This window comes from Marmota flaviventris, chromosome 7, assembly GCF_047511675.1.
Source record: "Marmota flaviventris isolate mMarFla1 chromosome 7, mMarFla1.hap1, whole genome shotgun sequence".
Classification (NCBI taxonomy): domain Eukaryota; kingdom Metazoa; phylum Chordata; class Mammalia; order Rodentia; family Sciuridae; genus Marmota; species Marmota flaviventris.
Window position 1 is genome coordinate 87,968,776 of NC_092504.1, and position 15,232 is coordinate 87,984,007.

The 15,232-nt window shown below is 35.3% G+C and overlaps 1 protein-coding gene and 1 long non-coding RNA gene across 3 annotated transcripts in view; one reads left to right on the forward strand and one right to left on the reverse strand.

Annotated features, from left to right (window-relative positions):
- Positions 1-15,232, reverse strand: part of LOC139706431 (uncharacterized) — a 60,836-nt gene that overhangs the window by 25,342 nt on the left and 20,262 nt on the right. Inside the window, exon 2 of the long non-coding RNA XR_011708000.1 lies at positions 8,965-9,113. This is a non-coding gene — a long non-coding RNA (uncharacterized lncRNA). The remainder of the gene's footprint in view (positions 1-8,964; positions 9,114-15,232) is intronic.
- Positions 1-15,232, forward strand: part of Cfi (complement factor I) — a 35,706-nt gene that overhangs the window by 10,093 nt on the left and 10,381 nt on the right. Inside the window, exons 4-10 of one of the 2 annotated variants that reach the window (XM_071614470.1) lie at positions 2,356-2,537; positions 4,726-4,839; positions 5,182-5,292; positions 10,391-10,411; positions 12,746-12,781; positions 14,730-14,833; positions 15,004-15,107. In XM_071614470.1, the coding sequence (XP_071470571.1) occupies positions 2,356-2,537; positions 4,726-4,839; positions 5,182-5,292; positions 10,391-10,411; positions 12,746-12,781; positions 14,730-14,833; positions 15,004-15,107 (672 nt within the window). The remainder of the gene's footprint in view (positions 1-2,355; positions 2,538-4,725; positions 4,840-5,181; positions 5,293-10,390; positions 10,412-12,745; positions 12,782-14,729; positions 14,834-15,003; positions 15,108-15,232) is intronic. The other variant, XM_071614471.1, reaches the window with a different exon arrangement.

Here is a 15,232-nt window from a genome sequence, read left to right on the forward strand (position 1 = left end):
ATCAACTGTCTGTTTGGTCCTTTTGTAAATGGTCTCTCATTTCCTTATTGTCAACTTCATCAATCTTTGCTATTATCTTTTTTTTTAAGTATTTATTTTTTAGTTGTAGTTGGACACAATACCTTTATTTTATTTATTTTATATGTGGTGCTGAGGATCAAACCCAGGGCCTCGCCTGTGCTAGGCGAGCACTCTACCGCTGAGCCATAACCCCAGCCCCCTTTGCTGTTATCTTTGACTTTTGTCCCCTTTATGTTTTTTCTAATTTCTTGAGCTGAATACTTAATTCGATCATTTGTTTTCTTGCTTTCCTCATGTAAACATTTAAGGTACAAATGTATCTCTTAGGTAATGTTTTATCTGTATGCCATAAGCTTTCATAAGTGATATTTATTATTCAGTTCAAAGGAAGTTCAATATATTTTCTTTTTTGACCCATATTCTTTTTTTTAACTTTCCAAATATTCATATTAATTTGCTTTTAGTTAAGTTTTTGTTCTTGATTTCCTATTAAATATTGCATTGTGGTCAGAGAACATCCCTGTATGATGATAATCTTATGCCAACATTTATTTTATTTATTTTTTTATTTTTTAGTTGTAGTTGGACACAACGCCTTTATTTTGTTTATTTATTTTTATATGGTGCTGAGAATCGAACCCAGAGCCCTGCACGTGCTCAGCGAGCACTCTACCACTGAGCTATAAACCCCAGCCCCTCAACATTTTTTAAAAATCTTCCACCTTGCCTCTTGTACTTGGTTTGTAAATTATGCAATCTATTTTTATTTCTTCAGTGGTTAGCTTTGAATTTATACCATAAATCCTTGACTTAGGAATTCCTTACCTTCTTAGAAACCCCAATAAATTGCCAATATTTAATTCCACCTTATTTTTATATGCATCTGAAGTTAATCACCATCATTATATACTAAGAAATTATTATTATTGTTGCGTAGTTGATGCTCACTCAGATTTACTTCAAGTTTATACCAATTTTTAGGTTTGTTCCATCTTATATCTCACATTTCATTCTGGACTCATTTTTTTTCTTCCTAAACTACACTTGCTAGTTCATTATGGAGAGTCTCTTATTATAAATTGAACCATGGGATACTGCAGATTTGCAACACCAACATGCATTTTACCTACATATGTGGGTCAACCTAATGGTAAACTCTCTCAGCTTTGATTCCTCAGTATTTTGTTTTTCTCATGTTTTGTATAAGTTCATGGATAGACTTCTCTGATTTAAGCTAAGGGAGATTTCCCATACTTCCTTAAGAGCTCATTGAGAGCATTTATTATACTTTTGTAGTATTTTTAGATGTTCTTAGGTTGTGAGGTTTTTGAGGCTTTTCAGATTATTTGCTTATCAAAGTGTTTGAAATGACTCTTGTTGTCATGGAGCAATTTCATGACTACTATTATCATTAGGGATCTGAAATAATTAAAATAATCCTCCTTGTTCACTGTGCCTTTCACTCTAATTAGTCTGATGTTTAAACTGCCATTTCTGTTTTATTTTTTATTCCATTTGTCTACTGCATCTTGGCTCACCTTTTAAATTTGAACCTAGTTTCCTCGTTCATTTCTAAAGAGAAGCAAGGAGCAACTGAATGTCTGGAAGAAGAGTTCACTGTAAATCATCTCTAGGATGTTGGGTAACTTAGGCGGCTTCTTCTCTGCATACATTCTGAACAAATTCAGACATCCCAGCACTGGTATATAGGTGACAGAATACCACCATAATACTGCTGAGGCTGAATTGAGATGTAGCTTAATGTAAAAGCAAATGAATCTGCTAGAATTAAACCAACTTAATTTCCAAATCTTAAGCAGTAAGGGAACCAACCAGGTAAGCCTTGCATAATGTGGCAAGCAAAGAAACTCCCAAAAGGAACAGGTGAAAAGCTGAGCTAACCAGGCCTGATTATATTTCTAAAATCCTCCAATCAGAGTAATCTACTTCCTTTCCCACAGAGAAAAATCAAACAAAAGAGAGAGTCTGGGAACAATGCATCTCAAATTGAAAGGAAACATCAGGAGTATTTCTTCCTTTATAAGAAACAGGGAAGAGGAGGCCAATGTTTGCTGAGTGCTTGTCATGTTTTGAACCCTAGCTAATCCGTTTAAATTGATAGTTTAGTTAATTTTTGTAAGACTCGCTGAGGCAGTCATATTCCCTTTCATAGGTAAAGATATTGAGGCTCAGAGAATTTAAGTGTCTTGCCCAGTCTGTAACTCATATGTTAAAAATGAGAGGAAATTACCCTAGGCCCTTATTTCCTAGTATAAGACTATATATAAACATACTAATTGTTCTACCATCGTGTTTTATTTATTCTACTTGCAGAGGTGCTTTAAGTATTGAAGAAAGGTTTTATATTCCTGAATATCTCCACATAAACTCCACTGAATGTCTGCATGTCCATTGTCATGGATTAGAGACCAGTTTGACCGAATGTACTTTTGCCAAAAGGAAAACCAAGCGTTACGAGGGACTTGCTGGCGTGGTGTGTTACACACAGAATTCAGGTTGGTGGAGTACTTGCCTGATACTTTACAACTTCCTTCAAGATTGTTCATACCGTGCCTAAATAAATAAGTCAATGATTGATACCAGTCATTGAGGCAAATTATATGGACCGTATCATGTTTGGGGAGAGCCTAAATTGGTGATTTTCTCCTGTCATTCCTTATTCCTGTCAAATATTACTTGCCTCCACCTTCCTATATGGGAAGAAAATTGCCAGACACCTCTTTGTTTCCTTGAACGTGTGGATTAAAGTTATGATAGCAATACAAGTCAGTCAAGCAAGAGAGAAAAACAAAATCTCCTTCAAGAATTCCAGCCTACCCATCATTATGTACAACTATAATGTACCAATAAAACTATGGAAAGAGAAAAAAATAATTCTGGCTTATATACATTCCTTTAAGATGTTTAAGTGACCATATCACTACCTCAGTTTCCAGACAGTCATTGATGCTTTGCTCCTCCATCCTGACATTGGTATATTTTGGCCATTTATGGTATTAAAAACCAAAGCTGTATCCTTTTCAGTGCTAAATAAATAAATATATATATAAATACATATATTATATAAATAAATAATAATACTAAATTTATTTTTATATATTTATATAAATATAAATATCCTTCCTCAATAGGACTCTTGAAGTTCAGGAAATAATACCAAGAATTAACATATGGGATGGCATCAAATTAAAAAGCTTCTTCACAGCAAAGAAAACAATTAGGAACATGGAGAACCTACAGAGTGGGAGAATTCTACTACAGAATGTCAGCTACACCTCTGACAGGAGATTAATATTTAGAATATATAAAGAACCCCAAAACCAGGGCCGAGGTTGTGGCTCAGTGGTGGAGCAGTTGCCTACAGTGTGTAGGGCACTGGGTTCCATCCTTGACACCACATAAAATAAATAGATGGAGTGAAGGTGTGGTGTCCATCTACAACTAAAAAAAAAAAAAATTAAAAACCTTACCACCAAGAAATCAAATAACCTAATCAATAAATGGGTAAATGAACCAGACATTTCTCAAAAAGAGAAATACAAATGACCAATAAATATATGAAAAAAAAATGTTCTACATCTTTAGCATTCAAGGAAATGCAAATTAAAACTACACTTAGATTTCATCTCACTCCAGTTAGAATAGCAGTTAAAATACAAGGATGTGGGAGAAAATACTTTCACTCCATTGGTGGGGTTGTGAGTTAGCATAACCACTATGGAAATTCATATGGAGATTCCTCAAAAGACTGGAAACGGAACCACTATATGTTCCAGCTATAACACTCCTCAGTATTTATCCAAAAGAATTGAAGTCATCATACTACAGTGATACATGCATACCCATGTTTATAGCAGATCAATTCACAATAGCCAAACTATGGAACCAGCCTAGATGTCTGTCAACAGATCAATGGATAAATAAACTGTGATATACACACACAATGGAATTTTATTCAGCCATTAGGAAGAATGAAATTATGTCATTTGCAGAAAATAGATGCAACCTGATAGCATCGTGTTAAATGAAATAATCCAGAATTAGAAAGCCAAGGGTTGTATGTTTTGTCATATGTGGGAAGCTCAAGAAGAAAAAAAAAAAAAGAAAGGTGGGGGCCATGAAAATAGGAGGGAAGTCAGTAGAGCAGAAGAAGAGGACTGGGGAAGGTGGAGGGATGGGAAACAGGAGATACTGAGGAATTAAATTGACCCCAAATTAAGTTGTGTACATGTACAAATATGTAACAATGGTGTCCAAAATTATGTACTGTTATAAGGCACCAATAAAAAATGAGCTAAAAAATGTAAATGGCACTGCCCATGTGTCCTGGGAGTGGAGGTGGGTTAGTGTAGTAGCAGGAGAGAAATGCAGGAGCACTAGCACTTGCCATTTCAGCTAGTGCTCCTACTCCTGAACACCCATCTCAAGACTACAGACTTCCACAGTCAACACTGGTTTTCAGAAAGGGCCACTATAAGCCATCTTTGGCATTTATTTTCCTTATTGGTCATGTATACTAAGTTGATATTACTAATACATTTTATATTTTAAAATGTATTTTTTGAGGTCTGATTTTCTTTTTTGAGGTCTGATTTATCTTAACAACTCCATTATCCTAAAAAAAGAGATGAGGATGTTATGCCACAACTCCATAACTAAATTTCACAAAAATGAAATTTACAGATTCTTCAACAGATGAGTCCTTTCAGTGTGTGAATGGGAAATACATTCCTCGGCAGAAAGCCTGCAACGGTATTAATGACTGCGGTGATCAAAGCGATGAGCTGTGCTGTAAAGGTAGACATAAATCTAGCTTTTAAATACTCTGATTCATTCTTCTGGCTAAAAAGGTAAAAACAATTTTATTGTTGAATTGATAAGTTGAACTCATTCATTTTATTTTTTTTCATTTTTCTACATTTGTACTAGGGATCAAAACCAGGGGCACTTTACCACCGAGCTACATCCCAGCCCTTTTTATTTTGTATTTTGAGACCGGGTCTCACTAAATTGCTAAGCTTGGCTTCCAACTTGTAATCCTCCTGCCTCAGCCTCCTGAGTTGCTGGGATTATACAGGCATGCACAACCTCATCCAATTTTAAGAAATGAAGGAACCTCTCCAACTTGTGTTTGTATAGGGTGCCGTGGTGACAGTTTCTTTTGTAAGTCGGGTGTTTGCATTCCAAACAAGTATAAATGCAACGGTGAGTTGGACTGCATTACAGGAGAAGATGAAGTCGGTTGTGAAGGTAATTTAGTTTTGTGATAACTTTTCTTTCATTACGGAATCCACAGATTCTGAAATTCTTTTTTGGTAACATGTTAACATTACTAAACAGTAAGAACATTAACTATTAATATTAACATATTAATAGTACATCAACATATTAATTAACATATCAATTAGCATAATATAATAATTAACACATTAATAACATAATGGTAATGATATTATATTAATTAATTAATAATATTATATTATATAATAGTGACAATATTAGTATGATTAATTAATAATATCATAGTAATAATTAATGTGTTAATTAACATATTAATAGTACATAATTAATAAAAATAAGAACATTACTGAATGAGCATTTGAAGATCTACCTCATATTTTTACCTAGTAAATATCTACTTGTCATTTCAGAATATTTTATTATTAAAAAAAAAATCTCACATACACAATAAGGATGGTCTTAAAATGGCTCCCTATGGATGCATCTTTCAGCTGCAACACTGATAGTTTGAAGTCTTATTCATCTGTCTTCCAGCTTTTTGTTTGTTTGAAGTATTTTAAAGTAAATTTCAGATATCATCTCATTTCACCTATTTGCATATCTAATAATGAAAACACTATGTATATTAAACCATTCTCTCATTAGTATACCTAAAAATAATGGTTCCCTATCATTTAATAACCTCCATGATTCTCTATCAATATTTAATAACTGCCATATTCAAATTTTCCTACCTCAAAAAATGTCTTTTTCAAATTAATGTGTTCAAATCAGGATCCAAAAGAACACGAATGTTGCATTTGTTTTTGACCTTTTCAAGCGATAACTTTAAGGTCTGCTTTATTCTTTAAGCCACCTATCCCATCTCCTCTCCCAATTTTTTTCTATACTATTGATTTTTTTTTTTTTTAAGAAGAGCTGGTCATTTGTTTATGGGATAGTCCTTATTCTGGACTTACAGAGACTTGGTTAGATGCAGGATTTAATATTTTAGGCAAAAATTCTTAATGGCTTTTGTCTTCTTGTATATCTTCTAGTAATGCTAAGATCAATCCCTGGATAAGTTTGATGTCTCCATTAAAATGTTCCTCCATAATCTTTCACCTAATGATTTTATCATACTTAGTAATTGTTGCCTACATACACTTTATCAGTAAGGGCTATAAAATTCCAATTTCTAATTTTAACATTCTTCCTATACTTATTTACTGAGATTATACAAGAAAAAAATTTCCTTCATCAACCATTTTATTTTCGTAAAATGTAAAACTCATAGAAGAAAAGCAGGATGATTTTTTTTATTTCTTTTTTTCCCCACAGTTTTTATTGGTCCATTGTAGTTGTACATAATGATGGGATCTGTTGTTATGAATTTGTACATGTACACAATATAACAGTATAATTTGGCCAATATCCCTCCCCAGCACTCCCCCCCTCCCTCCCAACCTCCCACTTCTGTCCCTTTCTTCTCTTGATCTCCTTTTGAGTTTCATGAGATAAGCCCTCACCTTTCTTTTCCTTTTCCCTCTTAACCTTCCACCCATATATGAGAGAAAACATACACCCTTGACCTTCTGAGCTTGACTTATTTTGCTTAACATAATGGTCTCTAGTTCCCTCCATTTAAAAAAGCAGGATAATTCTTTTTTTCCTATTTTTTATTTGTTGTAATTAATTATACATAACAGTAGAATGCATTTTGATACATCATACATAAATGGAGTATAGCTTGTCATTCTTCTGGCTGTACCTGATGTAGGGTTACACTGGTCATATAATCATATATGTACATAGGTTAATAATGTTCAATTCATTCTTCTATCATTCCTACACCCATACCCCTTCCCCTACTTTCACTACCCTCTGTCTAATCCAAAGTACCTCTATTCTTCCCTACCCTCCACTTATTGGGAATTAACATCCACATATCAGAGAAATCATTTAGCCTTTGGTTCTTTGGGATTGGCTTATTTCAAAAAGCAGGATAATTCTTAAACCTCTCCCTTTATTTATCAAGTTTCAAAGTGATGAGTTTTGACAACGTCAGGACAAACTTAGGACAACCTCCAATGATAAAAATATCATATACTTGTTCTGTATGACACAGACTGACTTTTATTCTCTTCAATGCTTTCTGGAGGAAAAAAATCTCTTTAAGTGACTATATTCAATCACTTACTCAGTGACTATTAAGTTCCTACTCTGTGTACCAGGTCCTATTCTAGATATTAGGGTTACAATAGTGAATGACATTTTAAAAATACCTGCCCCTTTATGCATCTTACCTTCCAGTGGGTGAAGCAAGACAATAAAATAAGAGAATAAGTAAAATAAAAAAGTACTAAGAAGAAAAGTAAAGCAAGGAAGGAGGGTAGAAACTATTGGGGGTAAGTTTTGAAATTTTAGGTAAGGTAGCCTGAGAAGGATTCACTGAAGTTACTGTTAGAAACCCATGTGGAGAGGGCTGAGGATATAGCTCAGTTGGTAGAGTGCTTGCCTCGCATGCACAAAGCCCCGGGTTTGAACCCCAGCACCAAAAAAAGAAAATCATGTGGAGGAAATTGTGGAGCAGCCTACAGAAGGATGTTCCAGGCACTGCAACACACAGGACAGTGTTTCCAAGCAGGAACTTTCCTAGTGTGCTTGAGGAATAAGCAGCAAGGTGGTTAGTGTGACAGATGGTACAGGTGATGGTAGGGAGACATTAAGAGAGATGCTCTAGGAGAGGTGGAGAGGTGGAGTAGAAGGTATTGAACCGACCAACTACGGCCTGTTAGAGTGGAACAAGGGCTTTGAACAGAATGAAATGATCTGACTAAATTTTAAATTAAGTTTACTCTGGCTTCTGGCTCTATAAGGAAAAGGGAAGAAATGGGGACCTCATTAGGAAATCATTGCAGAGAAGAGATGAGAGTGACCAGGACAGGAGGGTAGGAACAAAAATGATGAGAAGCAGTCAGATTAGGGATATATTTTAAAGGTTGAGCCAGTAGATTTGCCAGTTGATTGGATGAGGGTTCAAGGTAAATGAGCAGTGGAGGGTGGATGCACTCCATTTATGGAACTTATCCATGCTGTTAATGTTTAACAACTGGCTTCAGAGAAGGAGAGGGAGGGGGAAGGGGAGAGGGGGAGGGAAGAGGGGGAGGAGAGAGGGGGAAGAGAGAGGGGGAGGGAAGAGGGGGAGGAGAGAGGGGGAAGAGAGAGGGGGAGGGAAGAGGGGGAAGAGAGAGGGGGAGGGAAGAGGGGGAGGAGAGAGGGGAGGGGGAGGGAGAGGGGAGCTTTGTTTCCCTCTCAGTGGTAGAGTGCCTAGTTTTATATAGCTTTTGCCAATTTCTGTGGTATAATTATTCCATCATGAGGGATTTCAAGCTATTGATATGGAACATGAGCCGGGAAACCCTGGCTGGGTACAATGAGTTCTTTAGACTGGTCCAAAGCAGCATCAGCACAACACTGAAGCACTTTCCACTGTTTCCTTCTCTCTCTCTCTCTCTCTCTCTCTCTCTCTCTCTTTCAACAGTAGACATCTTGAAAATAGAATCTATTTTTACATTGCAAATGTCCCAGAACAAGTGTCTTACACATAAAAATTAAGTAAATGTTGAAAATAATGTGTAAATAAATGAGTTGATATTAATTACATTTTGACATTATTTGGTATGCTAGTATGAGACTTACCGAGATTTTGTTTAGTTTTCCATTGAGATCAGCTCTTAAGTGAAAGAATATTCATGACACAGTGGCACATACTTGTAGTCCCAGCAACTGGGGAGGCTGAGGCAGAAGGAATGTAAGTTTGAGGCCAGCCTTGGCAATTTAGCAAGATCCTGCGTCAGAATAAAAAAATATATAAAAATAAATAAAGGGCTGGGGATGTAGCTCAGGGATAGAGTACCTAGGTTCAATCCCCAGTATTAAAAAAGGAAAGAAATATCCTTTTTAGGATTTCAAATCATATGATTTCTTTTAAAGGATATATAAGCAGTTGGGCAGAAGTGCCTTTATGTTTGTTAAGTTCAGTTCAATCCTTAATAGAGAGAGGAAGAAAGAAAATTTTTTCAGGTAGGACAGTGAATCATGAGGCTCTACAGTGTCATCTCCCTTCTTTATTGTGAGAGTAGTTTGGGCTTTTTCTTTCTCTCTTTCTCTTCCTTCCCCTCCCCCTCCTTCAATTTAAAATGCTAAACTCTAAAGTCAAGGGACACAATTTGTTTACTGGGGGCGGGGGGGGGGGGGGGGGGGGGGGGGGGGGGGAGGAATCCTCCTGCAAGAAAGTAACTACAATATAAAGCTTATTGTCATATAAATTTCTTGAATCAATATCAAAACTACACTTAGTCAACTGTCATTGTTAATCCTTCAGTTTATCCTTTGGGATGAACTGTGCCTTTTGTAGTTCATTAGGGATCATAATGTTCCCCTCTAAGAAAGAGAAGTGAGAGCAGAGATATAAAATTAATATATACATAAACTTCCACTTCAAATGGCCAGGTCATAATCACTAAATCAAGGGAGATTTGGATTATATTTTGATTGCACTTATCTTTTAAAAGCCCCTCTTTTATTAATATGTTAAAACAATTACAAATTTTATATTAAATGGTAAGTTTGCTGTTGAGTATGTGTTCAAATGGATCTCAAATTCTAATCTCTTTTTAAAATTCAAGTTAAAATGATTTCCTTGCTGGGTGAAATTGGTGAGTGTTTAAATGCAAAATGAAAATTTTGTTATTCATTATTAAAATTAAAAGTAAGATGGCATACTGTCTGGCTTTTTTTCTTAATTTTTTATAACTAGGAATTATCAGTTGTTATCCTATTTCTGAAATAATGATTTGAGTATATTTTATTCAAATGAAACTGGTGTCTTTGCTATAGTGAGTTTTTTATTTTGCTTTTAAGAGCTGAACATCCTTCAACTCAAGGTAAATCTATTTTTATAATAGAAAATTTATATTACAGATGAATAATAAGTTGTTCCTTATACATGTTATAATATATAGAGAGATAGTTATATAATAATATGGTGTGGTTTTTTTTCTCAATTAAAAATTATCCTTTGCTGTGGTAAATATTTTTTATTTTGCTTTTTGTTTTTCTTTAGGCTTCGTACCCAAGGCTCAAGGTAAAAAAAAAAAGTTTATTAAAATTTTGAGATACTAAAAAATTGAAATAAAACTAAGGATCTATTGTGTCATCAGTAATCCAACTTTAACATTAGGCTGGCACAGAGGTTTTGTTCGTTTAGTGTGATAAACTTTCAGTCTCATGGACTGCTCACCAGAAAACCATTCACAGTGGACTTTCCCTGCACATTTCTCCTTTGCCAAACACCTTTTTCTCTTACTCTAATTTTTTCTCAAAACCAAGGCAGTTCTGAAGAAATTGACACCAGAGAAGATTTAATATGTTCATTTACATAAGCAGATGTCCCCAAAGCCTCCAGCTCTTTGGGGCCACCCTTTTATTAAGTATTCAGATAAAATGACTCAAGCCCTCAGCCCACATAATGCTTTCAAAAGTTCATGGTCCTCCTCAGAATTTCTTAGGATTCCTGGGAGACAAAGTAGCTCAAGATTACCCATTTCCCTCTCTATTCTCAATTAGTTCCTTCTATTACTTCTCACTTTTCATTTACTGGTTTTGAAGCTGTTGTTCTTTTTTTCCCCCTGATTCATTCCTTTCCTTCTTCCTCCCCATCCTCCTTTCTTTGCCACTTATCTTCCTAGTTTTGGACTTCAGTGGCAAAGGAATGAGTTGACAATACTCCTCAGTTCATTGAACATGATCATCATTGGTTCCAGCCAGGCCCTCTCTGGCTTTATCCCTGTTCCTTACTTCCATTCTCCTCCCTACATAGTCAAACATTTTAATGTGACTTAAAGTGTATGTCATTTTGTTTGTAGCATTCTTCTCTAATGTGCATTGTTATTGTGAGCATAACATCCTCCCCCCATTTTTTATTGGTGCATTATAGTTGTACATAATGATGGGATTTGTTGTTACATATTTGCACATGCACACAACATAACAATATAATTTGGCATGAGTATACATTTTTAACTCATATAACATTGTGTTATGGATCTCATATTTTTTCATTCATTCATTCATTCATTCATTCTTCCTTTCTTCTTGAAAGCATTACATTTTAGAGATCTTTCCATGATGCTATGTGTTCATTTAATCTCTTGCTCTTAAATCACTGCATAGAATACTCTGCCATGATATCAGTTTGTAAAATGTGTATAATGTTAGTAGGTGTTTTCTGCAAGGAACAATTGAGTTACCTTCTGTAAAATACTTCTTATGGTATATGGAATATGAATTTTTTAATTTGTTCAATTTGGGGCAAGAACATACTTAGATATGTAATAAGAATTGTCAAAATAACTGAAAAAATTCTCTGACATGTTCACCTTTTACAATCTATTACCCATTTGTCCATTAATTCATGGTGAGATTTGTTGAATAGATCTCCTTGGCTTTTATGTTACCAAAGATATAATTATTTTTCTTACATTTTTCCTTTTGAAGTTTTGTGCTGCTTTTCCAATACCCAGTATATCTCAGCTACACTGGACTTTCCCTACCTTCCTCTTGAGTCTTTTATAATTCATAAGGGTGCTTTTATGAATGCTCCTGAGCAGAGCCTCTCTTTCCCCAGAAAACAATTTAGTTGTGTGGCATAACAAATATATGTATGCCTGACCCAAAGAGAATGTGGGAAATCTAGGGAAAAGAACTGGGATTGCTGCAGGAAAGTCACATAGCTTTCTTGGGCTATGCTGTCATGTCCTCATCCAAAGTGGAGTAATGTGTTAGATGGAATCTGCCTTCTGATCCTCAGGCCAAAGAAATAATAATCCTGTGCATGGAATGTTCTAGAATGGCAGAGTGAAGAGGGAAAAATCCTGAATAGCTTCAAGTAAAAGTCTAAGGAAGAAATGAATTTATTTTCCCCTTTTGACTTCTGCATTCCAGATGCCTAATGCTAGCAATACCTAGTATTAAAACCAATGAGATATATTTGTGTACATTTCCCCTGTAAGAAGTGCCTTCTTGCCAGTCATGGTGGCTCACACCTATAATCCCAGCAGCTTGGGGGGCTGAGGCAGAAGAATCTCGAGTTCAAAGCCAGCCTCAGCAGTTTAGCAAGGCCCTAAGCAACTCAGCTAAACCCTATCTCTAAATAAAATATTAAATAAAAGGACTGGGGATGTGATTCAGTGGTTAAGTGCCCCTGGGTTCAATCTCTGTTACCAAAAAAAAAAAAAAAAAAGCACCTTATTATGCACAAAAAGAGAAGAATCTTTCTACACAGTCCTTTTTTTAAGGGAGGACAAATTTTAAGATAAAATTATTATAAAAGTTTAAATGATTTTAATGATCTGATTTTCTCTATAAAAATAACTTCAAACAAAAATAACTTTAAAACAAAATTTTTGTCTTATCATAGATGAAATAGAAATTTTGACTGCAGATATGAATGCTGGTAAGTTAACATTATATTTTTTTTACTGGTGGTACAGTGGTTTACGCTTGCAATTTAATGTCAGTTATTAGCTAGATAATCTTAGGTGAGATACTGAACCTCAAATACAATTGGGAATAATAAAATAGTCCCCTGTTTTACGGAGATTTAAAAATGAAATTCATGTAAGACTCAACTTCAAATTGCCAGGCACCAAAATTAATTAACAATATTTTAAACTAACCAATGAGTGAAAGACTTAGATCTCAAAGTCACAGATATCAATCTAGAGAGATTTTAAACAAAGCTCTTTATTTTCTACACATAGTAACATTAATTTTCAGATATTTCCCAACCTCACTTCACAGTCCTTAATGGATGAGGTCTCTCTTATTTCAAAAGTCCAAGCAAAAACTTAAGATTTTCACCATCACACTATACCCCCTACCTAGATTTTAGGATCGGTAGGACCAGGTCTAGGTTTGTGGCTCAGAGGTAGAGCACTTGCATGTGCAAGGCCTTAGGTTTGAGCTACAACTCTGCAAAAAAAAAAAGGTAAGACCAAAAAAAAACTATCCACATTCATTTACAACTTCTCTTCCTTGGGGGCCTATCTCCTCTTTGTATGCCCCAAATAATTAAGAGTTGGGGGCTGGGTTTGTGTCTCAGTGGTAGGGCGCTCACCTAGTATGCATGGGGCACTGGGTTCGATCCTTAGCACCACATAAAAATAAAATAAAGGTATTTTGTCCACCTACAACTAATATATATATGTATATATATATATATATATATATATATATATATATATATATATATGTATATATATATACATATACATATATATATATATACATATATATATATATATACATATATATATATATATATATATATATATATATTTTTTTTTTTTTTTTTTTTTTTTTTTTTAATTTTGTTTTTTGTGAGGATACCAGGTATTGAACTCAGAGACACTCAACCACTGAGCCACATCCCAGCCCTATTTTGTATTTTATTAGAGACAGGGTCTCACTGAGTTGCTTAGTGCCTTGCCATTGCAAAGGCTGGCTTTGAACTCAGGAGCCCTCCTGCCTCAGCCTACTGAGCCATTGGGATGAGAGGCATGTGCCATGGCGCCTGGCTTAAAAAAATTTAAAAGAGTTTCCTTTCTCATTTGAGGCTAAGAAACAAGTTTACAAAAATTTCACAACATGGTAAATAGAATAAAGAGAGCATCTTTTACTTTCTTCCTTTGTCATGATTCTCTTGTAAGCTCATGTCTTAAGCCTTGCTCTACCATGTTTCTTTCCTCAGTGACACGTGTGGTGTGTCTAATTGCTCACAGAGAGATTAGGGAAACATTGTCCAGCGCCAGATGTGGCCTGCTGTCCAGGGTTCCCCCAGCATATTATCTTTTAGGGTTAACATAATGAGATAAACTATATACAAAGTGCTCAGTATTGGGCCTGGCATCTACAAAGCATTCAATACTAATATCACGATGTTAACATTATATTATCGAAAAGAGTTCTGTATCATCAGCCTCTAGAAACCAAAAGCCACAAGAGTTAAGATGCAGTTCTCCATATTGTCAGCTTATTCTGATAATTTCAGAACATGACCCCCTCCCAAGCTATCACTCTAGTAATGCCTGAACAAGTGGCATCTCTCATCTGCCAGAGCCTGGTATATGTTTAACACCTTGCCAGCTTCTTTCTACTAAACCTTTAGGGAGAACTTCATAGAACTAAGCCAATTCTAGCTTTTAATATTAAGCTAGAATTTTAAAACAAAGTGAACAGTACAATTTAACATCCAAAATAATTTACTAATGAATCTGGAGTGTTTCTTATTAGATGTGACCTTTCTACTTTTGTGACAGAGACAATAAAGGTAATATCAATCAATATGTCCACAAGGTAATAGATTCAAAATCATAATGATATAATCTCTTCCTTTCTTGAAGAAAGAAAACGGATAAAGTCATTATTACCTAAACTATCCTGTGGAGTCAAAAGAAACATACACACGAGAAGGAAACGAGTGGTTGGAGGAAGGCTAGCAAGAATGGTAAATCTGCAAGAAAAGTTTACTTCCCAGGAACAGCCTGGGGGGAGGGATGGGGAGGGATGTGATTACCACGGACTGGGAATCCTCCAATGGAAATACAGTAAGACAGGACCACCTGTTTGCACCACTGTCTGGTAGAATGGCAGTGACCACACAAATGTCTTTTACAGGGAGACTTCCCATGGCAAGTGGCGATTAAAGAAGGCAAAAAAATCAACTGTGGGGGAATTTATATTGGTGGCTGTTGGATTCTGACCGCTGCACATTGTGTCAGGTAAAACAAAGGTCTTCAATATGTTTTCGATTTCTTGAAACAATGAAAATGAGTAATAGAGATGGTGGTAGATGATAAATAAAAGTATATCAGAGAAATCATTAAGTTTCCTCTATTAACTGTTA